We start from the raw sequence: 25971 nt of genomic DNA, 5'->3' as shown, positions 1-25971 counted from the left end.
GCTACTTTATGATCATCACAGGTTTATCAGCCACATTCCTAATCTCCTGCAAGCATAATACTCCATGGACATCGCTTGGCTTTGTTGTTCAGCTATAGCTGAACTGCCTTTAATCATTTGATGAGAGAAATTCTGGGGACTGCAGCCCCTTATAGTTTCAGTGGAAGTGTGTTGCCCAGTTTGGGGTAGTATTGGTATTTTAATAATCTCTGGGGGGTTTTGTTATTCATTATTTAGTCTGTATTTTTTTTCATTAATATTTATTTATTTATTGTATTTATATAGCGCCAACATATTACGCAGCGCTGCACAATAGATAAAAGGGGTAACATACAAGGTAGAACATACAGGAAACTCACAACAAAACAAGATCATGCTAATGATTTGATAATACAGTGTCATAGGTCAAAATAGAGATTGTTCTAGTCCACAAAAGGGGCGATTGTCAGTAAGATTGCATAATCAAGCTGGAAACACTAAGGGAGATGGCCCTGCCAGAGGCTTACAATCTAAAGGGTGGGGGTGGAGACAATAGGTGCATCTGTTGAGAGGGTGTCTAACAAAACATATTATGGTGCTGGTGTAGGGGGGTATGTGAGCATGAAAGGGTGAGTCTTGAGAGCTTGTGTGAAGGTATTAAAGGTATTAAAGGTGGGGGCAGGTCTGGTGGCTGGAGGGAGTGAGTTCCAGAGAGTAGGGGCAGCCCTGGTGAGGTCCTGGCTTGTGGGCTGTGCAGTTCAGATTCAAAGGCAGAGATGATCTAGTTAGACAGCAATAGTGTTCAGCAATACAAGTAAATCACAACAAAGATAATGTTACCTTAATGTGGTGCTTATTTCTGCTGAATTACTGGTGAATTCTGGTAAATTCATTTTTTCGCCCTTTGAAAACTGCCCTTAGAAAGCGAACCTATTTGTCGGCGAACCGACAAAAGAATGAGCTCTCCTTAGATACACAGAGCTAATCAGGAAGGCCTGGTCAGCTGGCAGACAATATGCTAATTAATAGAGGTGGGCTTGTCTCCTGCAAGTTCAAACAGATCTGTATGTGATACAGGCTTTGATGGAAATTGCAGGCCAGCCACCAGGAAGTAAATTGTGAACAAACAATGCCAGAATTCAATAGCAATTACAATAATGTCTAATGTTACTCAGGTGCTTACACTATTACAGAGGAAGATCAAGAAAGCAAAAGTGATCAAATACAAAAGATGGAAATTATCAGACATACACAGGCAATGCAGGATGAGATTAAGCGTGTGATTGCAGATTTCAGTGCAGTTCAGATTCAAAGATGGAAATTATCAGACATACACAGGCAATGCAGGATGAGATTAAGCGTGTGATTGCAGATTTCAGTGCAGTTCAGATTCAAAGATGGAAATTATCAGACATACACAGGCAATGCAGGATGAGATTAAGCGTGTGATTGCAGATTTCAGTGCAGTTCAGATTCAAAGATGGAAATTATCAGACATACACAGGCAATGCAGGATGAGATTAAGCGTGTGATTGCAGATTTCAGTGCAGTTCAGATTCAAAGATGGAAATTATCAGACATACACAGGCAATGCAGGATGAGATTAAGCGTGTGATTGCAGATTTCAGTGCAGTTCAGATTCAAAGATGGAAATTATCAGACATACACAGGCAATGCAGGATGAGATTAAGCGTGTGATTGCAGATTTCAGTGCAGTTCAGATTCAAAGATGGAAATTATCAAACATACACAGGCAATGCAGGATGAGATTAAGCGTGTGATTGCAGATTTCAGTGCAGTTCAGATTCAAAGATGGAAATTATCAGACATACACAGGCAATGCAGGATGAGATTAAGCGTGTGATTGCAGATTTCAGTGCAGTTCAGATTCAAAGATGGAAATTATCAGACATACACAGGCAATGCAGGATGAGATTAAGCGTGTGATTGCAGATTTCAGTGCAGTTCAGATTCAAAGATGGAAATTATCAGACATACACAGGCAATGCAGGATGAGATTAAGCGTGTGATTGCAGATTTCAGTGCAGTTCAGATTCAAAGATGGAAATTATCAGACATACACAGGCAATGCAGGATGAGATTAAGCGTGTGATTGCAGATTAATACTTTGTAATAAAGTTTATATATATATATATATTTTCATGCACCCTAGAGCCAATTCTCTTCTTTATTGCCTTTCTACTGTTTATACAAAGTACTCTCAATCAAGGAGTTTTGGCTATCACAATCAGAGGATAAGGGGCACGTCCTAAAATTCAGTCCACTGAAATTAAAAATAAAGTGGGCTGTATTACAGGATGTGCTCCTTATCGTCTTTGATTGTGATAGTGCTCTGCAAACTGCTTCTCTAAAGCTTTTTTAACATTATGCAACTCAGGTGAGTCTGCATTTACAATGCAATGCATCTGTGTTGTTGTCCAGGGCAGTGCTGATCCCTTTCACTGTCAATGAATGGGTCAGCATTTCGTATTGACAAAAATGCAGGCAGTAGTTTGTTACAAAAATGCATAGCAGTGCAGAGCATGAGTGAAAACATCAAAAAGTGCAGTCCAGGGGCGTAGCTACAACTCACTGGGCCCCATAGCAAATTTTATGGACAGCCCCCCCTTTCGGACAAACCCCTTCTTGCCAGTGGTCTCCCTTTGGTGGTGCTAACAGCCTACTAACAATGTCTGTAATGTTGTTAGTCTTTTTATTGCATAATGTGTGGGCAGCATGGTAACATAGTGGATACCACTCTTGTATTGCTACACTGGGTCCCCAGTTCAAATCCCAGCCAGGACCCTATCTGCATGGAGTTTGTATGTTATCCACACGTCTTCCCCACGAAGATGTCACTGTTATGTAAATACATAATAATAATATGGTAGGACATTAGACTATGACTATGGTAGCATTAGATTGTGAGCTTCTCTGAGGACAGTCAGTGACATGACTATGTACTCTGTAATGTGCTGCAGGAGATGGCAGTGCTATATCAATACATAATAATAATATGATAGGACATTAGACTACGCCTATGGTAAGATTAGATTGTGAGCTCCTCTGAGGACAGTCAGCGACATGACTATGTACTCTGTAATGTGCTGCAGCAGATGTCAGTGCTATATAAATACATAATAATAATATGGTAGGACATTACACTATGACTATGGCAGGATTTGATTGTGAGCTCCTCTGAGGACAGTCAGTGACATGACTATGTATTCTGTAATGTGCTGCAGAAGATGTCACTGCTATATAAATACATAATAATAATATGGTAGGACAATAGACTAGGACTATGGTAGGATTAGATTGTGAGCACTTCTGAGGACAGTCACTGACATGATTATGTACTCTGTAATGTGCTGCAGGAGATGTCAGTGCTATATAAATACATAATAATAATATGGTAGGACATTAGACTATGACTATGGTAGGATTAGAGTGTGAGCACTTCTGAGGACAGTCAGTGACATGACTATGTACTCTGTAATGTGCTGCAGGAGATGTCAGTGCTATATAAATACATAATAATTATATGATAGGACATTAGACTACGCCTATGGTAAGATTAGATTGTGAGCTCCTCTGAAGATAGTGGGTGACATCATTGTGTATACTATAAGGCAGTGGGGGAGCTATGAGTGCTATATTATACACATATAATAGCAAAGAAGGAAAAAGGAGGCAGTGTTCCAGCAGAAGAGACACACTGCAGGGAAATGGAGAATGAAACAATAGGACATATCTTACCATAACAGGACTTCACACCAGTTTGCCAGGGACATAGGAAGTACAGTACCAACATCCCTGCACTACTGAGGAGTCTGAGGGAAAAGAGAGACCACAGCACATGATGGGAGGGAGGGAGGAGTAGAGAGGGAAGACCAGAAAACTATAGCTGGCAAGTAATACTCTTATCTAAATTGCACGGAGCTGCTTCTCTCTGCTGGGTAATTACAGACATCTGATTTCAGCTTTATTATCTGTATATCACTGACCTCTGGAACACTGGACTGTCTGCACTATTGATTAATCATTCTGATCAGCATATACACTGATCAGAATAATCAATCAATAATGCAGGTAGTTGGGTGTCACAGCAGGCAGTGTATACACAGATAATAACACTGAAATCTGACATCTGTAATGCTGTGAGGGTGCAGCTCCATTACTTACTCTGCCACAGTTGCGGGTTTTTTTGCCTCTATCCCCCTAGACTCTGCATACTTCGGCACACAAGGGAAGGAGGGATGGAAGTGAGTCAGGGCAGGAGAACTGTAAACTTCCTGGCCATGTGCTGTGCACTGGAGACTCGCTTATATGATTATGTTGCCGGGATGGGGCCCCCTAGTGGCCATGGGCCCCATAGCAAGGCTATGGCTGCTCTCCCTATCTCTACGCCAGTGCTGCAGTCTGTGCACATCTGATGTCCTTGTTTATCGCACACAATACTTGTTACTGAAATACACAAAGCAACGCGTTTAGTGGCAACGAGGTTTAAGCCATTCAGGACCATGTGTAGTCAAAACTATGCCGCACTTGTTGCTGCTTAAGCCCGATTAGATGTAGTTTTAATGCGATAACACATCCCTGCTGCCACAAAACTCAGCTTTCAAAAGACAGCTGAGCCGTACCTCAGTCAAGTGGCAATTTAATTGGCCTGACCCTGTGATCCCTGTGAGCCAATCACAGTGATCAGGAAGTAAAAAATGAAAAAAAGGGATCAGAGCCTGTGGGTCCTAAATGAGTTAGGAAAGCATCTGAGGCTAATAGTTGTGAAGATTATGCTCTGTTCTGGGACTGTTTTTCATAAGTATTTTTGGATGTTAGAAACCAATTAGAAGTCCATATCTTCACCACCAATGAAACCGTACTTGAGGTTAAACTAGACAGAGCCTGTAGTGATAGGCTCTGCCTGAATGAAATTGGCTGGGATGGTGCGGGATTAATTATGTACCTGTCCTGATGTGTTTGGGGCAGAGGAGATGCTCCTCGACAGTGCGGCAGCCATGCTTCCGAAGACTGACGAATGTCTTTGGAAATTTCCACCTGCGTGTCTTTGGCCTGCCCCCAGCTCGGCAGTTACCAATCAGGCCACGGCTGCCAAGCTGGGTGCGTCCATGGCCAGAGCCTTCGTGGAGATTTTTTTTAAAAATTGCCAGGACCCGTTCTGAGTGGGAGGTGGAGCGATCACCTCCCTGAAGGGGAGATGTCAGAACAGGTGAGTGTTTAACCCCATGCCACCCCCAGTCCTCCATTATTCAGACACAGCCTGTCATTACAGGCTCTGCCTATTTGGCTTTAGGTACTCTTTAAGCTATCAGCAAAAGACAATGCATGTTAACTGCTGAACACCCAACATTAAATCAAGAGTAGGATGTTGCAGTGATTAATTGCTGCTAAACTGAAAGCTGTAATGCTGCATGGCCCAGTAATGAAAGAAGTAAAGTGCAGTTATTACTGTTGCTGCTAGAATTCTGATTAACTATTAAACGACCGCTCCACGCCAATTGGTGTGGATGCAGTGGCAGCCCCAGGACAGCTCAACGCCAATCGGCGTGAAGTCCTGGGGATGGGTTTTTGCCAGAGATTGCACACGCATCTCCGCTTGAATGACGGAGCTCCGCTCTGTCGTCAGTCTCCCAGCTGCGATCACCGCTAGGAGTCTGTTAGACGCCGTCTATTTACACTTTACAGCGCTGCGAGCTACGGCAGCGATGTACTGGGGACAGCCGTTTGACGCGGCTGTTGCATACATTTGAAATCGGCGCCGGTAGACTTGGGCGCAGGATACAGCCGATATATGGCTGATCCTGCTTCTGCACAAGTCCGGGCCGTATTCATTACTATTCCCCCTCCAGGCCGCCATGGATAGTGGGGGAATTATATAATTCGGCATCCAGCGATTGCTAGAGGCTGAATTATTGTGTTTTTTAGGCAACCTCGGCTCAGTCTTCTGACGGCGCCGACGTTACTCACTGAGCGCTGCTCAGTTCGGATTCCTATTGTAGCCTATGGTGGCGCCGGCTGCGCCCAAATCTAGCAGAGCCGAAAAGCACTGCTCCGCGGCTGTCCTCATGGGACCCACAGGTGCGATCTGCTGTCATGGGCATTAGCCGATCGCGGTGATTGGCTGGGGGACGGACGGAGGGAGGGAGGGTTTGCTTATTATAAAAATATTTTTAAAAATTTGAAATTTATTTTTTAAAAAAAACCCATACAAATACATAAAAAAATAAACAAACAGGGTGGCAGGGATCAGAGCCCATGTTCTGCCAACCCTTGAGGTGACCCCACCCAGCGCTCACTGTCATACAAAACAGGCAAAGGTATAAGGCGCAAAACATATACAGTATATATATATATATATATATCTGTGTTTATTAAGAATTATTAAGTATACAGCTTTAAATATGGTAAGCAGTAATCATCACAGAGGTAAAACATCAATACATTACCGGATATTGTAGCTCAACACTCCGTGACCGGGGGACCATCTACGATCATCAGGAGGTACCGGAATGCATACAAGACATCACACAACACGTCTGTCGTTGCACAATAGATCCCGAGCTCTTGGTATCTCTGTATACCTTATATACAGTTTTGACAAGAGCTTAGCACAAAGCGTGTCGGGTAAGCACGACCCCGTCGCCTCCTCCTATTGGTTAATAGCACGGTATACTCGTGCTTGAGAGTCACATGTGACTAAAGTTAGAGTTAAGTTTGTTTGTGCGTGCTTACGGTTATGCGCTTATTGAGCAATCACCTATGAGATACGCATGCTCAGTAACTTGTGTTTTCAGGGGGAGAATGCTTCATCAGCACTTCTGAACCAGTTCGTGCCACCTCACATTCCTCAAGATAAACAAGAGGATTCAGGGTCATATGCTGCTATCCTAGGCTCCAATAGCCATGAAAGGGGTGCCAGCCTGTATCATCTCACATTCCTTAAGGTAACAGGAGGATTTGCCATCCTAAGCCCCAGTAGCCGTGAAATAGTTTCATATAAAGCGAGAGCCATTACTGTCTATTCTGAATATATATATGTATATATACTGTACTGTCTATATCCAGGCATACGTCACATTTTTGTCAGAATCGTATCACAGCCCACCAACAGAAATCTCTGTTGGTGGGCAGAAAAGGGGGGGGGGGGTCACTTGTGTGCTGAGTTGTACAGCCCTACAGCGAGCCCTTAAAGCTGCAGTGGCCCAATTTGTAAAAAATAGCCTGGTCACTAGGGGGGTAAAGCCTCTGTTGTCCTTAAGTGGTTAATGTCCAATTTTCCCAGATGATTCATCATTCTGTCCGGGAACAGCCAAGTCAAACAACTGTGATATTTGCAGACTGTTCCATAATTCCCTGGGCCATATCAGCAACCAGTCAGTTGACATGGATAAGCAGGGAACTCTGAAACCACGTTTGTGATGGCAGGTGTCCTACTGGACAACTTGATATTTTGCCCCACCCAGGCGTGTAATAATATGGAGTATAAGAGTAGCTTTCATTTTCCACACTGGACCATTTTCCCTCTGCTATACTAATTAGGTAGATCAGTGCTGCTGATGAGATAAATGGGATGTTTGTTTTTTGTTTGTTTTTTTCAGGGGAAATAACTTATTTGTCTGGCTGCGTGCTGCTTTCAGTTGAGCATTTGCTGAATATCAAAATTTAGTGTAAGCAGAGGTTTCTATCAAGGCTATTGATAAAATGTGGTACTGGACAAACACCAATTGGGTTCAAACGAGATACTGTACGAGCCTCAGCACCCCTATTGGGATATCATAAACACTGCAGCAGACAGTAAGACCAGGTCCATTGTCTTGCAGAATCAATGAAAACAATCTGTTGCACTAGTATAGCTTCAAGTAGCCTTCCACTGTCCACAGGATGTCCCCTTTGTATTTTGTATACATGTATGTCAGCTCCATTATCCACAGACCATGTATGGAGACAAAAAGATAAGCAGGGACTCCTTCAGTGTCAAGGTAAAATTATATATGCTTTAATCCAAAATTTCCAGATAAAACAACAAGCACTCTCTTCTTTGGGTCCTAAACCACGTAGGATCTTTGGCAATGACCGCTTCTCTCCCTTGTGGTACTAAGACACAAATCATTAATTGATCATCTCATGGTAATGCCCGCTCTTAGCTCCTGCTGGCTTGCCTGAGGTTTAAAAGGAGTTTTATGAATATGTACAAGGTTTTAAAATATCACCTAGTGTATGAGAGAACTCAGAAGAAAAAGTTACCGTAATAGCATATGGGCCCTGGAATTTTACATCTCTTCTACTTTATGTTACGTTATGGGTGTGGGGGAATTTGTAACCTGTTTTCTCTTTAAAGAGGAGCTGTTAGGTATAAGGTCTCAGAGAAAATAAACACATATATCAGTAGCTAAAGATTGGCTGTACTTACATTACATATGCATTTCACTGTCCACGTTTGTACTTCACAGAATTTGTATATAGTATATGCAGAGATTGATGCTCCTGACAGCTCATGGCAGGCTCCATGTTTGTCTGTCTCCTATGAAGTCAAATGTGTCGTCATGTCCTGCCTGCTTCCTGATCACAGAAAAGCTCGTACTGAATAACACTAGTGTGCAGTGAATATTAATTAGCCATGTGGCTAGGAACAATAGCGGACTCCTGCAGTGTACTCTGCCCGGAGATTTATCTGTGCTGTGGCTGGACTGAGTTAGAAGCTGCTGAAACTTGATCCTGTCTTCTCCTTAGCAGCCGAGGGGAGGGCCCCAGAATGCTTTGCAGTATGGTATGCGGCTTGCGTCCTCTTGGGTCTAACAGCTTTGCTGATAAGCACACATCAAATGTAAGAGAGATTTTTATCTTCACTATTGCCTTTTTGGCTTCCGTCTAAACTGTTTAACACAGGAGAATAGAGGTTTAAATTAGCTTCTGCAGCCTGACAGTTACTCTTTAAATGCAAGTGCACCAGAGAAGGAGCTAAGAAAAATTCAGATATGTGATTGAAAGGAGTGTGTGTGGGAATCATTCCTACCTTCTTGTAGATAGAAAACAGTAAAAAAAACTGACAGGTAGAAAACTGACAGCATTTCACAGGCTGTGTATATAACTCGTAACTTCATTGTTTATCCCCTTTAAGTTTACTTCAGGATGACCGACACCTCTACAAAAAAGTGTCTTCATTATATGCCTCTTATCACAGCAGTTCAAACAAAACCTTGCAGAATAGAGATGTTTGTTGACATCTGAAATTAAAAAGAAGTGCTTCAATGCAGCCTGCCTGCTTATAGCTATAATAGACATATTAATGTTTTATACCCTGTAACAAATGAGATCTCAGAGCAGAATGACTGGCCTGTAAACATATTTGTCTATGATAATGTGATTCATTTCCTGGTAGTACCGTTTGCATTATTGGAAAAAATCATGTTTCTCCTAGCAAGCCTGAAATCCTGTGTTCTGTAGAGATGTATAACAATTTCTAGAATAAAGTGTACATCTAGTGAAAATGTAAAAACTCTTTATATTGCAATATAAATATTGCAGCAACATTCATTTTATGAGACATGCATGGCACAGTAGCCTTGAGGCATACCTCTGCATATAATGGCAGATAAGGACTGCTATTGAATGAAAGTAGATTTGAGCTTTTGTAGCAGGAAGTTCCCAAAACGTATAAAGCTGTTAAAAATCGTTTAAAAAAGAGCACAGGTAAATTAACACTTACCTTCTTAATGCAAGCATAGATGAAACTTCAACTGTAAACATAACCAAAGCGTGGTGTCCATATCCATGGTCTCCTTCATGCTCGAGCACTTTTTTTTTTTTTTCACACATATTTTATTAAAGAAAGCTATAACACATACAGTATATTTGGAATACAGTGTCAATAATCTGAGAGTGGGTCATCAGGTGTTTCAAACCTCCATTCCGGGACCCCCTTTGTACCAATCTTACTTTTACGTTTATAATATTCTTGACATTGTACATGTATTATGTTTTTAACCCTCTGAATCCCCACCCCCCAACCCCTCCCTCCCCCCTCTCTTTTTGTCTGCTGTTCCAACTTTCTATGCTGTTTTTTTTATTTTTCATTTACAATACCAAACATTTTAGATGTTTTATCTGGCAAAAGAAAGTTTTGTTTTTTGTTTTTGTTTTATTTTGTTTTTTCCAGTCTAATTCAAAGAGGGCCAAGGTATTTCTAAGTTACCTTTAGCTTACCCAGTTTACCCAATAGGTCCATTGTTGCATACCATTCTGTATATTTAAATGGAGTGACCAGAAGTTGAATGTCCTCTTTTGAATAGGCAAATTCTATGAACTTCGTCCACTTTTTAAAGAAGATTTTAGCTGTTTTCTCTTTATGTGTTAGTGCATCTAGTCTGTCGTAGTTAAGTAGCTGTAATAGTTCTTGTTCTGTGTCCCAAATTGTTGGCTTGCTGGGGTATATCCACTTGTTATATATTACCTTTTTGCTAGCTGCTAAAATCAGGTGACCCAATAGAGGAAGTTTTTGGGGAGTAGTGGCGTTTTCTACCTCTGCACCTGAATGTTGATTTTCATAATGGAAGAGAAACAGTTGTGGTGAGATCTCGATTTCTTTGTTGCATATTTGTTGAATATAGTCTTTGACTTGGAGCCAGAAAGATCTGATAGTGTTGCATTCCTATATGCAATGGTATAGGTTGGCTTTTGGGAGCTGACATTTAGGGCAGTATGGCGTATAGTTGATAGGGGGGCTTTTGTATTTGATATCAAAGGCATATTTTGCTCTATGTATCAGTCTGAAATGCGAGTCTCTCCAGTTTTCATTATTTATAATTTGGCGGTATAGGTTGTTTCCTTCTATGATTTGCGCCATTAACTCTGGGTCTGTTATGTCTTTGTTCCAGGATTTCAAGTTGTTTTTCGCGTATTTTTCTTGTTGTCGTTTTAGAAGGGTTGTTTGCATTGCCGACAGGGGAAGCCTAAGTAGTCCTGGCTTGATGAAAGCGTCGAATTCATTTGGTATCTGTTCTTGTGATAAGTCCTTTACCAATGATGAAGCATATGATTTTACTTGTGCATAAAATAAAAAATGATGTTTAGGGAGATCATATTCAGACCTGAGTTCTCTAAAGGTTTTCCATTTACCTGTTGACAGATTAAAGAGATGACCCATTTGTTGTATACCTTTATCTTCCCATACTCCAAATCCCTCATGAGACATGCTAGCCTGAAAACCTGGATGTCCCCAAAGAGGCGTGTACTTAGATAGCTGATATGATAACCCGAAACGTTTTCTAACTTCTTTCCAAGTTGCCCATGTGTCTTTCAAAATTACGCTGTGCTTAATCTTTTGCGGGAGTTTTGCGTAAGAGGTATGTAAAATGGCTGCTAATGACCAAGGTTCTGCAAAGGATTTTTCCAGCTCAGTGTTTGAAAAGAAACTATTTTTGCAGATCCAATCTCTTGCATGTCGAAAAAGGCATGCTAGATTGTAATTTCTGATATTGGGTAAACCTATTCCCGCCCCATTCTTTGGCATCATTAATTTATGTAGTGCTACCCTGTGTTTCTTCCCTGCCCATAAGAATCTTGAGACTGCTACTTCTATTTTCTTGACCTCTGTGTGTTTTAACAGTATTGGTATGGTTTGTAATGGGTATAGTAGCTTTCCAAAGGTAATAGACTTTACTAATGCTGCTCGTCCTATCAAGTTAATAGGAAGTTGTTCCCACGTTTTGAGTTGTTGAGTGATTTTATGCATCAGGGGTGGGTAATTTAGGTCATACACTGAGTTGGAAGTCCTGGATATTTGAATTCCCAAATATCTTACTTTGTTAGATATATTAATACCAGATTCCTTAAGAGAGCTTACTGTGTCTGGGTTATTACTGAGAAAGAGCAGTTCACTTTTGGTTTTGGTTACTTTGAACCCACTTACTTTTCCTACTTCTTCTATTATACGGAAAACTTCTGTCAGTTGTGATTGTGGTTTTGACATGAATAGTAGTATGTCATCAGCGAATAGTGTTTGTGTAACTGTATATGAGCCTATTGTTATTCCCTGTATTCTAGCCTCCAGGATTTTGGCCATGGGCTCCAAAGCTATGTTGAATAATAATGGGGATAGTGGGCATCCTTGTCTCGTTCCTTTCTGTAAGGCTATCCTTTGGGAGAGAAAGCCAGGAGTGTATAATTGAGCTGTTGGTGCTAGTTGTAGAGCTTCTATTAATGTCAAGAAGAGCCCGAAAAAGCCCATCTGTCTAAGTACTGCCTTTAACCATTCCCAGTTGACGTTATCAAAGGCTTTTTCAGCGTCTAACAGTAGTATTGAATAATTTTTTGATGTTTTAGGATATAGTTTGACATAGTCCAGGACTGTCAGTACCTTTCGAATGTTTGCTACTGCTGATCTGCCCTTGACAAAGCCAGACTGGTATTTCCCTACTAACTGAGGGAGGAGATTTGCTAGTCTGTCTGCCATGATTTTTGTTAAAATTTTCAGATCTTGATTTATCAAGGAGATGGGTCGATATGACTCTGGTTGAAGTGGGTCTTTTCCCTGTTTTGGTAATACTTTTATGTATGCATTGTTGGCTGAATTTGGCATTTGTCTCGTTTGTAAGATTAAATACTTTTTGCATATGGGGGGCAAGTTCCTTTTGTAATATTTTATAGTATTCTGCGCTGAGACCATCAGGGCCTGGTGACTTATTATTGTGTAAATTTTTGATTGTTTCTAATATTTCTTCTATTGATATTTGACTGTTAAGATTGTCTAATTCGCTCTGTGATATTTTGGGTAAATTTACTTTTTGAAGTGTTGTTAGGATCTCAGCATGATCTATTTCCTTTGTTTTTTCCGAATATAATTCAGTATAAAATTCGGTAAATATTTTATTTATGGCTTTTGGATCGTGTTGTAGGTTGCCTCTCTTATCCTTTAGTGTTTGAATATTAGTTATATCTCTGGAGCCCCTGGCCAATCTACCTAGAATCTTCCCCATCTTATTGCCATATTTGTGATACTGTAGTGCCATGTATGATGCCCAAATTTTATCTTTTAACTTACACCATATGTCTACTTCTAATTTGGTTTTTATCCATCGCTGTCTGTTCTCTTCTGTTGGGTTGAGTTGATGCTGTTTTCCTGCTTCTCTGTTTTTTTCTACTGCTCTCATGTATTCTGTCTGTGCCTGTTTTTTTTCTATATGCTATGATCTTCCCCCTCATAACCGGCTTCGCCGCTTCCCAGAATAAGAAGTGTGAATCTACGTGCTTTTTGTTGTCTTGAGAGTATTCCTCCCACCATTGTTTCATTCGCGCTCTAAATTCTTCATCATCATATAACTGTACCGGGAAACGCCATATAATGTCCGAGCCTCTCTGGGCCAATTCCGTCAAATCGATGGTAATTGGTGCATGGTCTGAAATGACCAAGTCTTGTATTTCTGTAGCCTTGACTCTAGACGACAGAGACTCTGTAATTAGTAGGTAATCTATTCTGGACCACATATCATGTGGTTGTGAATAAAAGGTGTATTGTCGTTTATATGGGTGGAAGACTCTCCAGACATCAATTAATTTTAGATTTTCTTGGAATGAAAGAAATTGTTTTGCTTTCTTCTTGTAGGCCCTGTTTATAGTATGTTTAGTTGTTCTATCCTCTGTCAAATCTAGAACTGCATTGTAATCCCCACCTATTATCTTGTGTGTGGCATCTGAGCAATTTATTTTGTCGCTCAGTGTTTGTAGGAAGTTTAGGTTATCATCTGTCGGGGCATATATATTAAAGATATCTATTAGATCCGTATGTTGTTGGAGCCGAACCCTGACCAGTCGTCCATCAGTATCGCATTCTGTGTCGACTACTCTATGAAGAAGTCGTTTATGAATTAAAGTTATTGTGCCTGCTTTTCTTTTCACTGTGGAAGAGCAGTAGACCCCTCCCACCCACCATTTCTTCAGTAGTTTTGCGCTTATTACTGACATATGTGTCTCCTGAAGTAGCGCTACATCTGCTTTTAATTTCTTTAGATGTCTAAGAATTTGTGATCTTTTTTCTTTTGCTCGAAGACCTTTAACATTCCATGAAATGACTCTGAATGACATTGCTAATGAACGACTGGGTTATAGCATTGGAACAGCAGACTAACCTCCCCTTCCCTCCCCCCCAAACATAAATCCCTTTAGTAACCATCCCTTGCCGGAACTCAAACCTTAGAAAAATAATTTTAACATAAAATTCACACCATAACGCAAGGTACATACATACATTCCTGTAGTATGGCTTCACTTCTTCCCTGGTGAAGGCCGTATTTACCTTCTCACCTACTCCCTGAACTTCTCTCAGTCAGTTGTTATTTTTCTATATAGCTGTCTCTATTTTCCTGCTTGTGCAGCACCCGCACCTTATGCTTTATGTTTCCTTGTCTGGACCTTCATTTTCCTCTTCGACTCCCCCTGTATTGTTGCTTGGGCTATGTGAAGGTGTTGGAACATGTCTCTTTAAGAACTTTTCTGCCTCTTCATGCTGTTTAAATATGTGTTGTTGGCCTTGTTGATCAGTGACTCTAAGTACTGCTGGGTACATTAGGGCAAATTTCCATTTGTTTGTTATGCATTGTGCGCATGCTTTATTAAACTTTTGACGCTGCTTTGAGATCTCGAGCGAGTAATCATTAAAAAGCCTTATAGTGACATCTTGGTAGGTTAATGGTTCCTTGAGTTGCCGATAAAGTCTCATTATGTTCTCTTTCTCTGAGTAGTCAAGATACTTAATCATTACAACTCTGGGCAGTTTGCTTTTTTTGCTGTCTTTAGGTGGACCCACTCTGTGTGCCCTTTCTACCTTGCAGGGCTGGTCAATGCCTAGTAATTGTGGAAGTTCTATCATGCTGAACTGCATCAGTGTAGATGGTGCATACGATTCTGGCAGACCGACTACTCGGATATTACTCCGCCGTGAGCGGTTTTCTAGATCCTGCAATTTCTCATGCATTTCTGCATTTTCTTTTTCAAGTTTACTGATTTTAGTATTGTGTGTTTGAAAATCATCTTCCACTATAGATATTCTCTGTTCTGCCTGTTTTATTTGGCCAGCTTGCGCCTGAAGTTCTCTGTGAATCTTTTTTAATGACTGTGTCATAGCGGAATGGATCATGTTTTGTAGTTCTGGGGTAAGCTTGGTGACTACCGCTGTGGCTAGTTTGTCTAGGTCTGTGTTTCCCAGCTCCCCATCATACTCACTGCGGTTTTCATCCGCATCACTATCCCAGTCTCTGAGGCTTTGTCTCTCTTCCTCTCCTCTGTCGGATTTGCCTTTGCCCGCTTGTGTGTGCCTGCGGCCTGTAGTGCCGGCGGCCATTTTGGGTCTCGGGGTGTCTGCGTTCTTTTTCCTCCCCGAACGGGTCAAATATTTGTCCATCCGGCAGTATAAGATAGCTGCCCGGCTTCCTGAGGGTAGTCTCGTCCGCTCTGTATCGCTGCGGGTGCTTTAGCTGCTATGGAACGGCTGGGGACTGAGTTTGTTCAGTGGAGCTCTGCTCTCACCGTCCTCTCATCCAGGCGCCGGAACCGGAAGCCTCGAGCACTTATTTTTACTGGATATGCCTGGTTTGGGAACTCCTGCATGCACAGTGCAAAACAACACTTGTTCATGGACGGCGGAGGAGGGAACACCAGTATATTGAAGGATGCACAGAATCGTTGTGTTAAGTGCAAGTACAGCAAATATGTTGTTGTTTCTTGTTTTTGGATATCACATGGAAGGGCTGATGTCCTAACAGGGCTGTAACTATAAATAATGAGGACTCCCAACAAAACTTTTAGGGGCCCCACCCATTATTCACACTCATTAGCCTGTCACCCCTTGGTGACTCCCACAGCCAGGAGACCCTTCTGCCAGGGGTCATGTAACAAGCAGGTGTGTCATAATCCCCCCAACATCAATAATAATTGAGGTGATAACAATACCTGATATGAATGATAGACCACTGAATCAGAGTGAGTCTGTGTAAGTAGTTGGGACGCCCATAGCTTTAGGTCTCTCTGCAGTTGCATGGGCTGCTTCCTCTATAGTTACACCCCTGCCCACCATCTTATTGAGGAGCCTTGAAGCCTAAACCTTATGTTAGCTGTGTTAGCCAGTATACTGCCCTCACCCCAGGGCCAGATTTACATATCGGGAGCCTATAGGCACAGAAGTTCTAGTGCCCTAAACTCCGCTTTCTTCTGAACCTGCAAATACTTTTTTCCACTTGGGCATACTGCAAGTGTGCTGGCTGCCCCCTTTCCCTCCCCCAATTTCTCATGCCTGGCATGCCTACACTCACCATCCTGGAGCCACACTGATGGTACCACTCCAGAAGCATAGTCAGTCACATACACCTCTCTATTCTGCAGAGAGGTGGGGGATGTCAGCCCATCTCCAAGATGGTTTTTGCAAACTAGTGACAGGCACCTCTCAGCACTCTGGCATCTCTGGGCTTGTACCTAGTGCTAAATCTGGTCCTGCCTTTCCCACAATTCCCTGCATTATATCTCAGAAACCCCTATGTTGTTGCCATATTATCTCACAACTCATGAAGACGTGCCCCTGCTGCTTTGGAGGAGTGACAATGACTATGGAAGGCTAGGCCAAACTCCCGGCTTTAGCTAGGAGATCAAAATTAATGAAAAGTGCAGATGAGCTTCAATTCCTAAATAATCAAGAGGTTCAACCACTCAAAAAATCAAGTAATCTCTCTCTTGTATTTCATACTTTCTTGCTATTTTAGTACCACAGACTCCACAGTAGCCATGTTTTAAAGTGGAGTATATTCCCAAGGCGTTGAAGTATATTAACAAAGGGTAGCACCATGTGTTACTTGCAGATATGGAACTTACTTTGTAGTGTATGAAATGTTAACCACTTTCGGACCATATTCCATTTCATAATTTAGAATGTAAGTGCCCTACCTGCAGTCACCACATGGTGCTAGTCTTATCAATATCCTTATCAGATCCTGATTGTGTTTTCCATGCTACTATCGTGTGCTTTTATGAAATTATTCACCTCTGGCCAATGTGGAACTCTTACGCTGGGATTACACGTTACATTTTTTTGCAAAGAATCGTTCCGATAGATGCCTTCGATGATAAAATTACGATATGTCAGATGTTCCGCTCGATTCTTTCTCATAGAAGTGAATGGAAGAAAGGATAAGAAAAACGAGTGGAAGAGAATCGAGCAGAAAACCGAATGGCTAATAGATTGCGCGCCGAATCGAACGCAAAAAATGTAACGTGTAATCCCACCATTAAGGTAGCCATACACTGGTCAATAGGCACCAGATTGACCAGCAGATAGATAGATCCCTCTCTGATCAGAAAGGGATCTTGGCTTCCCATACACTGCAGCAAAGTCAAGAAATGACTTGGTCTCCACCTGGATTTATGCAATTGCAGCAACTTTTTTTTTTTTTTTCGTTTAACACAAATTTTTATTGATGAAATTCACATAGCTTAAACAACTGAATAAGAGATAGTGCATGATCAATGTATTTTAAACACATACAAATGCCTCTTATGAGAAACAAAAGGGAAAGCAATGTGAGTAGTAAAAGATTATGACATATTGGTATCATTCTAATAGTAATTATTTCTGCTCATATCGAAATGATATTTAAAGCTATGGAGACTTATAGTACTCTAGCTCAAGGGAGAGCAATATAGAAAAAAAAGAAAACTGAGTAAGAAGAGAAGAAAAAAAACAAAAGGGATAGAGAGATAGGTCTATTTATGTGGGTCTGTCCATTTGTCTATTATCTGGTATTTTAAGACGTAGTCTCTTCAGGTCCTGGTTGATAGAGCAGATATCTATTATAATCATGGAGGGTTGTAGTTCAGGAAGTATGTTTCCCATGGATCCCATATTTTATCATACTTGGATTCTGTGTCTCGCAGTATAGCTGTGCAGCAACTTTTTAATGAACCATAGTAGCAAAAACACAACGTTTCGGCCGAGAGGCCTTTCTCAAGTGTTAACACTTGAGAAAGGCCTCTAGGCTGAAACGTTGTGTTTCGGTTGTCACACCCGAAACGCCAAAAATCAAGTGAAATTTTTAGTCTGGACCTATTGACTGAATGGACCAATGTCCGATGGTAATCGGTCGATCCGTCAACATTTGCGTTAACGATTTCACAGCAGATTCAATCACAGTGATCAAATCTGCTTTGTATGGATGGGAAGTTGAACAAGTGTATGGATACTTTTTTAAGGTGCCCATACATTTAGCAATGTATGGGCAGTTCGACTAAAGACTCATACACATGTGCACCGTTTCCTTATGACCAACCCGAAAACATGACCGACAGCACAACCAAGAGATTGCACGACTTGCGTTTTCAACACTCCAACCATCTGTTGTCTTTTTTCACACTTTTATAGGTGCAAAATCAATAATGGTCTATTTATACCATTATCCTCTAAAGCTCAGTTCCAGGAAAATGTTTTTTATTTCTGGGAGTTCTTACTGTTGTCTATGTCCTCACTAAAATGTTGTTTCCTTACTTCCTGCCCCTTGGCAGTGGCATATGGATAGCCATAGCAGTCAGAGCAATTGCTATGGGGCCCAAAGCCACAGGGGGGCCCCCCGTAGTGCAGATCATCTGTAGCGATAGCTGCAGCTATCAGCTGAATCCCAGTTCCTCAGCGTGCATGCAAGGAGTCCTTCCCCTTAGCTTCTCCCCCCCCCCCCCCCTTCCTCCCATGTGTCTTCACTCACCCAGCGAGCACATAATTTCTGTTAGCCGGGCATTCAGTGCTCGCAGTGAAGATAGCGTGCTGTGGCTGCTTGATCTGTCTGTTGCATGCATTACAGCCTGAAGTCTGGAAAGCGTAGACATCACCTGACACTGGGTTTCATCCCTGGCGATGCTCTGCCAGGCCTCTACTGCAACTGTCTTCAGTTCCTGCTTGTTTTGGGGGCATTTTCCCTTGTCTTCAACAAGTAAAATGCATGCTCAAGCAGATTCAGGTCAGATGATTGACTTGCACATTGCATACCATTCCACTTTTTTCCCTTCAAAAACTGTTTGGTTGCTTTTGCAGTATGCTTTGGGTCATTGTCCATCTGCACTGTGAAGTGCCGTCCAATGAGTTCTGAAGCATTTGGCTGAATATGAGCAGATAATCTTGCCCGAAACACTTCTGAATTCATCCACACTGCAGTGCAGTTCAGACGGCAAACTATTGTAGGTATAGGCAGCATTTCCCTGTGCAACCCGCCTGCAAACTCAGGCCGCATCCGGCCCAAGTGGAAATGGGCCCTAAGTAATTTTTGAATTTATTCAGTCCAAAGTTGATTGATCACTTAAAATATTTCCTTTGAAAATTCTTGTAAAACTTAAGGAGATACGTTAGTGGATTAGGCTCAAACTATACCTAAAGATCTTGTATCAAGGAGCAAAACTGTTTAGTGTTTCTATTTGATTGTCATCCAATCATACTGTAAGTGACTGTCTGGTAAGCCTATGTCATTTGAAACTGTTCTTGTTTGCATCACACTTGGTTGATGACTTGATCTGTTTTTTATTCTTAATAAAAAACCTTTTGTAAACTAAACGATACCTAAAGAAATTAAAGGAAACCTGAGACAAAAAAAAAAAAACATTTTTACTTACCTGTGGCTGCATTCAGCCCCCTTTGGGCAGTAGGCTCCTTCGCCGTCCTTCCGGGATGGCTGATCCTGGTTGGCCGGGCTCTTCCTCCAGTCGCATTCATTCATGCTGTACTGTGCATGCTTGGCCTGGTCACGCTCGCATTCCCATTGCCGGTAACACTCTGCTCCTGTGTAGTACTACTGCGCAGGTGCAGAACACCCCTGGTGACGGGAGCACAATGGTGGTGTAAACACCCTGGCCATGCATGTGTATTATGCGCCAACTGCGGTGAGTGGAGAAGGAGACTGGGCTGGCCAGCAGAGGATCAGAGCATCCAGGGAGGACGGCAAAGGAGTCCACTGCTTAACCACTTCACCACTGAGGGGGTTTACCCCCTGACCACCAGAGCAATTTTCACCTTTCAGCGCTCCTTCCATTCATTTGTCTATAACTTTATCATTACTTATCACAATTAAACTATCTATATTTTGTTTTTTCCACCACTAATTAGGCTTTCTTTAGGTGGGACATTATGCCAAGAATTATTTTATTCTAAATGTGTTTTAATGGGAAAATAGGAAAAATCTGGGAAAAAAATTAATTATTTTTCAGTTTTCGGCCATTATAGTTTTTAATTAATGCATGCTACTGTAATTAAAACCCATGAAATGTATTTGCCCTTTTGTCCCGGTTATAAAACCGTTTAAATTATGTCCCTGTCACAATGTTTGGCGCCAATATTTTATTTGGAAAGAAAGGTGCATTTTTTTCAGTTTTGCGTCCATCCCTAATTACAAGCCCATAGTTTATAAAGTAACAGTGTTGTACCCTCCTGACATAAATATTTAAAAAGTTCAGTCCCTAAGGTAACTATTTATGTATTTTTTTTTTATTGTACATTTTTTTTTTTTTTTTTTTAATTACAAAAAAAAAAATTGGGAGTGTGGGAGGTAATGAGTTAATTTTTTGTGTAAAAGTAATTTATTTGTATGTGAAAAATGTGTAGGGTGTAGTTTTACTATTTGGCCACAAGATGGCCACAGTAACTTTTTGTTTTAATGCGACCTCCAAGCGTCCTTCCGGAAGCTTGGAGGAAGTACTTGGAGGCTGGGTAAGTGTGTATCTTTTCACAATGATCAGAGCAGCGGATCATTGCAGGGCTTAGATCAACGAACGGGAATGGATTTTCCCGTTCATTGATCTCCGGGCGAGCGGGCGGCGGCGTGTTAACTAGCGGCGGGCGGCGTGTTTACGAGCGGGAGCGCGGACAGCGTCGGGAACGCGGAAAGTACGGATTTCTCCGTCCCTGGGGGTTAAAGGATGGAAAAAGGGACGGAGAAATTCGTACGGGCGGGGGGAAAGTGGTTAAAGGGGAGTGAAGAAAACCCCAGGTAAGTATAAATGTGTTTAATTTTTGTCTTGTCCCAGGTATACTTTACTGTAACGTTAGTTTAGCTAGACAATATGTGATCCTGCATGTACACGAATACAGTGGGATGCGAAAGTTTGGGCAACCTTGTTAATCATCACCAGGGGTGCCTCTAGCCATTTTGTCACTTCACCTGTGGCGTCTCCCCCACCCCCAAATCTCCCCCCCCCCCCTAAAAATAATCATAATGCGTCAGTGTTTCACCCAAAAATAATCGTAATGCGGCAGTGTTTCACCACAAAATACACGTATTGAGGAAGCGTTTCATCAGTAAATAATCGTAATGCAGCAGCATTTTCCCAGAAAATAATCCTAATGCGGCAGCGTTTCACCAGAACTTACACTTATTGTGGCAGCGTTTCACCAGAAAAATACACGTAAATGCGGCAGCGTTTCACCAGAAAATACAAAATGCTGGCAGTGTTTCACCAGAAAATACACATAGGCAGGGCTCCACTTTTATGAGGCACAAAGTGGGACAGAAGGAGGCACAGGGGGACTGAATAGGGCAGACAGGGCGACATAGGGAGGCACAGGGGAACATAAGGAGGCATGAGGGCCAGAAGAAATCACAAAGGAGGACAGAAGGAGGCATAAGGGAACAGAAGGAGGCACACAGGGGGACACAAGGAGGCACAATGGGCAACAAAAGGAAGCACAATGGGGGACAAAATGAGACACAAAGGAGGACAGAAGGAGGCACAGGAGGACAGAAGGAGGTTCTCAGGGGCAACGGGTGGTACAGGGGGACAGAAGAAGGCATGAGGGTCAGCAGGAGGCACAAAAAAAGGACAGTGTGAGGCACAGGGTGACTGAAGGAGGCACACAGGAGAACAGAAGGAGGCACAAAGGGGGGGGGGGGGGGCAGAAGGAGGCACAATCGGGACAGAAAAAAGCACAAAGGGGCCAGAAGGAGGCACAGGGAGACAGTAGGAGGCACAAAGGGGAACAGAAGGATGCAGAAAGGGGGACAAAAGGAGCCACAAAAGGGTGACAGAAGAAGGCAGGGGGGGGGGGGGTAAGGAGGCACAGGGAGACAGAAGGAGGCAGAGGTGGACAGACAGCCACAAGGAGACAGAAGGAGGCACAGGGGGACAGAGGAAGGTGCAGGGGACAGAGGTGGCACATGGGGACTGAAGAGGCACATGGAGACAGAATGAGGCACAAAGGGAGACAGAAGGAGGCACATGAGGACAGAAGGAGGCAGAGTGGGACTGAAGGAGGAATAGGGGGGCAGAGGTAGCACAGGGGGACAAAGAAAGGCACAAGGGGACATAAGGAGGCACAGGAGGACAGAAGGAGGCAGAGGTGGCACAGGGGGACTGAAGGAGGCACATGGAGACAGAAGGAGGCACAAAGGGAGAAAGGAGGCATAAAGGGAGACAGAAGGAAAAACGGTGTCAGACATGGCACAAGGGACTGAAAGAGGCACAAGGGACTGAAGGAGGCACAAGGAGACAGAAGGAGGCACAAAGGGGGGGGGGGGAGGGAAGAGGAGGATGTACAAGGCACAGAGGGACACAGTTGCAGCTTCCTGCAGCTTATGCTAAGCAGATGCATTAGGAGCAAGTAATAGAACCCCTGTGGGGGCGGGGCTTAGTCAGGGGCATGACTTCATCCAAGGGGCGTCTTAATTTAGCAACATGGCGCCCCCAGGACCAATGGCACTCCAGGCAATGGCCTTTACTGCCTATGCCTGATCATCACGATTTTCCTGTATAAATCGTTGGTTGTGATGATAAAAAATGTCAGTTAATTACATCATACAGGAGACACACACAGTGATATTTGAGAAGTGAAATGAAGTTAGTTGGATTTACAGAAAGTGCACAAAGTTGGGTCAGCCACAGTATTGCACACACGTTTCCCTGCTCACCCTCTACAGCCGCTGCCCACCCTTACAGACAGCTGTCCTGGCTTCATTGTGTGTCCCTGCCTCCAGATTATCCCCAGTCTTCAGCCGGTTTAATGTCCTGGGACAGACTCGGGTATGTATCTAGGACTACAACGTCTTCTATAGTGTAAAACCAATGATTTATTGGATAAGATGAAAAAATACTCTCACAAACGTGATAAAATGCGCATAACAAAGTTAAAAAGCCCAGGGACATCTCCACCTGCTGCTGCTGGTTACTTCCTTTCCCTTGCTCCGCCCATTTATTACAATTATTTATTACATAAACAATTATTACACAGTGTCTGTAAATCCAACAAACTTCACTTCACTTCTCAAATATCACTGTGTGTGTCTCCTATATGATATATTTAACTGACATTTTTTATCGTAACAACCAACGATTTATACAGGAAAGTCATGACGATTAAAAAGGTTGCCAAAACTTTTGCTTCCCACTGTATAAGCATGTAAATGCATACATCTAATAATACATGCACACACTATAATCTTATTCTGCTTTTTATGTTTTCTTCTTCTCAGGACTTGGGACAATGGGAAGAGGAATAGTCACATCACTATCAAAAGCAAATATCCCTGTCATTGCTATGGAGCAAGATGCAAAGCAGCTGGAAATAGGGAAGAAAGCAGTCAATAGTCTGCTAGAACGTGAAGCAGAGAAGTTAAAACAACAAGGATTTGCTCCTGAAGGTAAACTGGGCACTGTTCATTTTACACTCAATTTTGGAGAACTGAAAGAGGTTGATCTTATCATTGAAGCAGTTTATGAAAACATGGAACTGAAAAAGGAGATATTCCGTAAATTGTCATCAGTCTGTAAAGCTGATGCATTTTTATGTACTAATACATCTGGACTAAATATTGATGAAATTGCATCTGTCACAAACCGTCCAAGACAAGTTATTGGTACTCACTTTTTCTCACCTGCCAACATAATGAGATTGCTAGAAGTGGTGAGAGGCCAACACACTTCCCTTGCTACCATTGCAACGTCAATGCACCTTGGTAAAGTATTGGGAAAAGTTGCAGTGCTGGTTGGTAACTGTCCTTTGTTTGTTGGAAATAGAATGTTGGGTCCCTACCTTGAGCAAGCTAATTTTCTGATAGAAGAGGGATGCTATCCAGAAGAAGTAGACCAAGCCATGGAAGAGTTTGGCTTTGCAATGGGTCCTTTCCGGATGATGGATCTAGCAGGTTTAGATGTTGGCTGGAGATCAAGAATGGAAAAGGGACTAACTGGTTCCAAGGCTCCAGAGGGTTTGCCTGCCAGACAACGACAAGGTAGCAGGTACAGTCCCCTTGCTGACATACTGTGTGAGTCAGGAAGGTTTGGGCAGAAGACTGGGAAAGGTTGGTACCAATATGACAAGCCAGGTGGAAGAAATGCAGTGCCAGACCCTTGGGTGAATGATTTCCTGAGGAAATTTCGGAATACTTACCAAATACAACAACGATCTTCAAGTCCAGAACAGATAGTGGAGCGATGCGTCTATGCACTTGCCAATGAGGGATTCCGTATTTTAGAAGATGGAATAGCTTCATGTCCAGAAGATATTGATGTCATTTACAACAATGGCTATGGCTGGCCTAAGCACAGAGGAGGACCCATGTATTATGCCTCTACTGTTGGCTTGCCTAAAATGCTGGAAGTTCTAGAAAATTATTCCAATGCCAACCCAGATGTTCCTAGTATGAAACCAGCTTTCATGCTGAAGAAGCTGGTAGCTGTAGGTGGACCTCCCATTAAAGAATGGAGAACACAGGTTGGAAAACTTGCCAATAAGCTTTAGTGGACCAGGCCAAGATTTTAACTTCAGATAATTCCAATCATACACTGGAGCAAAGCAGTAAAACATTGTTGATTGAAAATGTATATTAAATACCAATTTTCTGAAAGATGCCTTAACACCTGATCAAACTAATTATCAGACTTTGTAATTAGGATGATGCTAGGTCAATAAGTTCTGATTTAAGCAAAGATTTAAAATCATAGAAAGATTAGCACCAGGAAAGACCGAACAGCCCTACTTGCATTAACAGGAGGACATAGAAGAATATTTTTTGAAAATTCGAGTATAATCTAGGTTTTGTAACGGTCCTGTATTTTTTCTATAAATACCTACATGTAATTAACAAATGTAACAGTTAACAAAATTTGTATTAAATTATGAACTCTGTAAGAAAGTTTGTGTATTCCTTTAACACACATGAAATATTTCTGGTGATTTTTTTCAAGAGAAAATGCCTGCAATAAAGGAATGAGAAAAAAATAGTAGCTATAGAACTAAAATATTGATCAACTTTACCTGAATAGGGTTATGGTGCATAGACATGGACCTTTTCATACTTCTCAGCTTTTGAAACCAGGAAAAGGGGCCACAAAGACAAGCCCCAAAGTTGGTGTGGTCATGATATAATGTGGGAGGAGTAAAATGTACTTATGTACCCCCTCTCCTTGTAGAAAATGCCTGTCGCTTCAGGTATTTCCCACATGCACCATTCCTTAGATTATAGTTAAAGAGAACTTGAGATGGGGCCTTAAAAATAAGATACACATGGGGCTTCCTCCAGCCTCCTGCGGCCTGATTTCTCCCTTGTCCTCCTCCGCCTCCTGGTTCTTCGGCAATTGGACCCGGGAAACCAACTGCGCGGCTGTGCGCACTCCTGTTGCCTGGAACTTTGAGCAAATGCTCCTAGCAATGGGAGCACACGTGGCCGGACTGCGTCTGCGTCGACTGGCCACGACTTACCAGGGCCAGTTGTGAATGAACCAGGCGGCGACTGAGGACAATGAGGGAGTGATCAGGCCAGCAGGACCTGGAGGAAGCCCCAGGTATGTATATTTTATTTTAAGGCCCCAAAAGAGAAACATAAGAAAAACATGTGGTTGCAAGGGTTGTACCTAAAAAAAAAAAAAAAAAAAAAAACTTAAGGACTATAGGTTCTATATTTTACTTTGGGAAAATGACCTCTCCCGCAGAGAAAGTTACATTTTTATATTCAACTAAATAAGTTA

At 42.2% G+C, this 25971-nt stretch overlaps 1 protein-coding gene across 1 annotated transcript in view; it reads left to right on the top strand.

Moving 5' to 3' along the window:
- The window catches only part of EHHADH (enoyl-CoA hydratase and 3-hydroxyacyl CoA dehydrogenase), an 83826-nt gene extending 58687 nt beyond the window's left edge, over positions 1-25139 (top strand). Inside the window, exon 7 of the mRNA XM_068245069.1 lies at positions 23478-25139. Coding sequence (XP_068101170.1) covers positions 23478-24745 — 1268 coding nt within the window. The 3' untranslated portion in view covers positions 24746-25139. The remainder of the gene's footprint in view (positions 1-23477) is intronic.
- The last annotated feature ends 832 nt before the right edge of the window (positions 25140-25971 follow it).

Source organism: Hyperolius riggenbachi, chromosome 7 (assembly GCF_040937935.1).
Source record: "Hyperolius riggenbachi isolate aHypRig1 chromosome 7, aHypRig1.pri, whole genome shotgun sequence".
Classification (NCBI taxonomy): domain Eukaryota; kingdom Metazoa; phylum Chordata; class Amphibia; order Anura; family Hyperoliidae; genus Hyperolius; species Hyperolius riggenbachi.
Note: the sequence above shows the minus strand (reverse complement) of the source record. Positions and strands in the feature narration are given on the sequence as shown.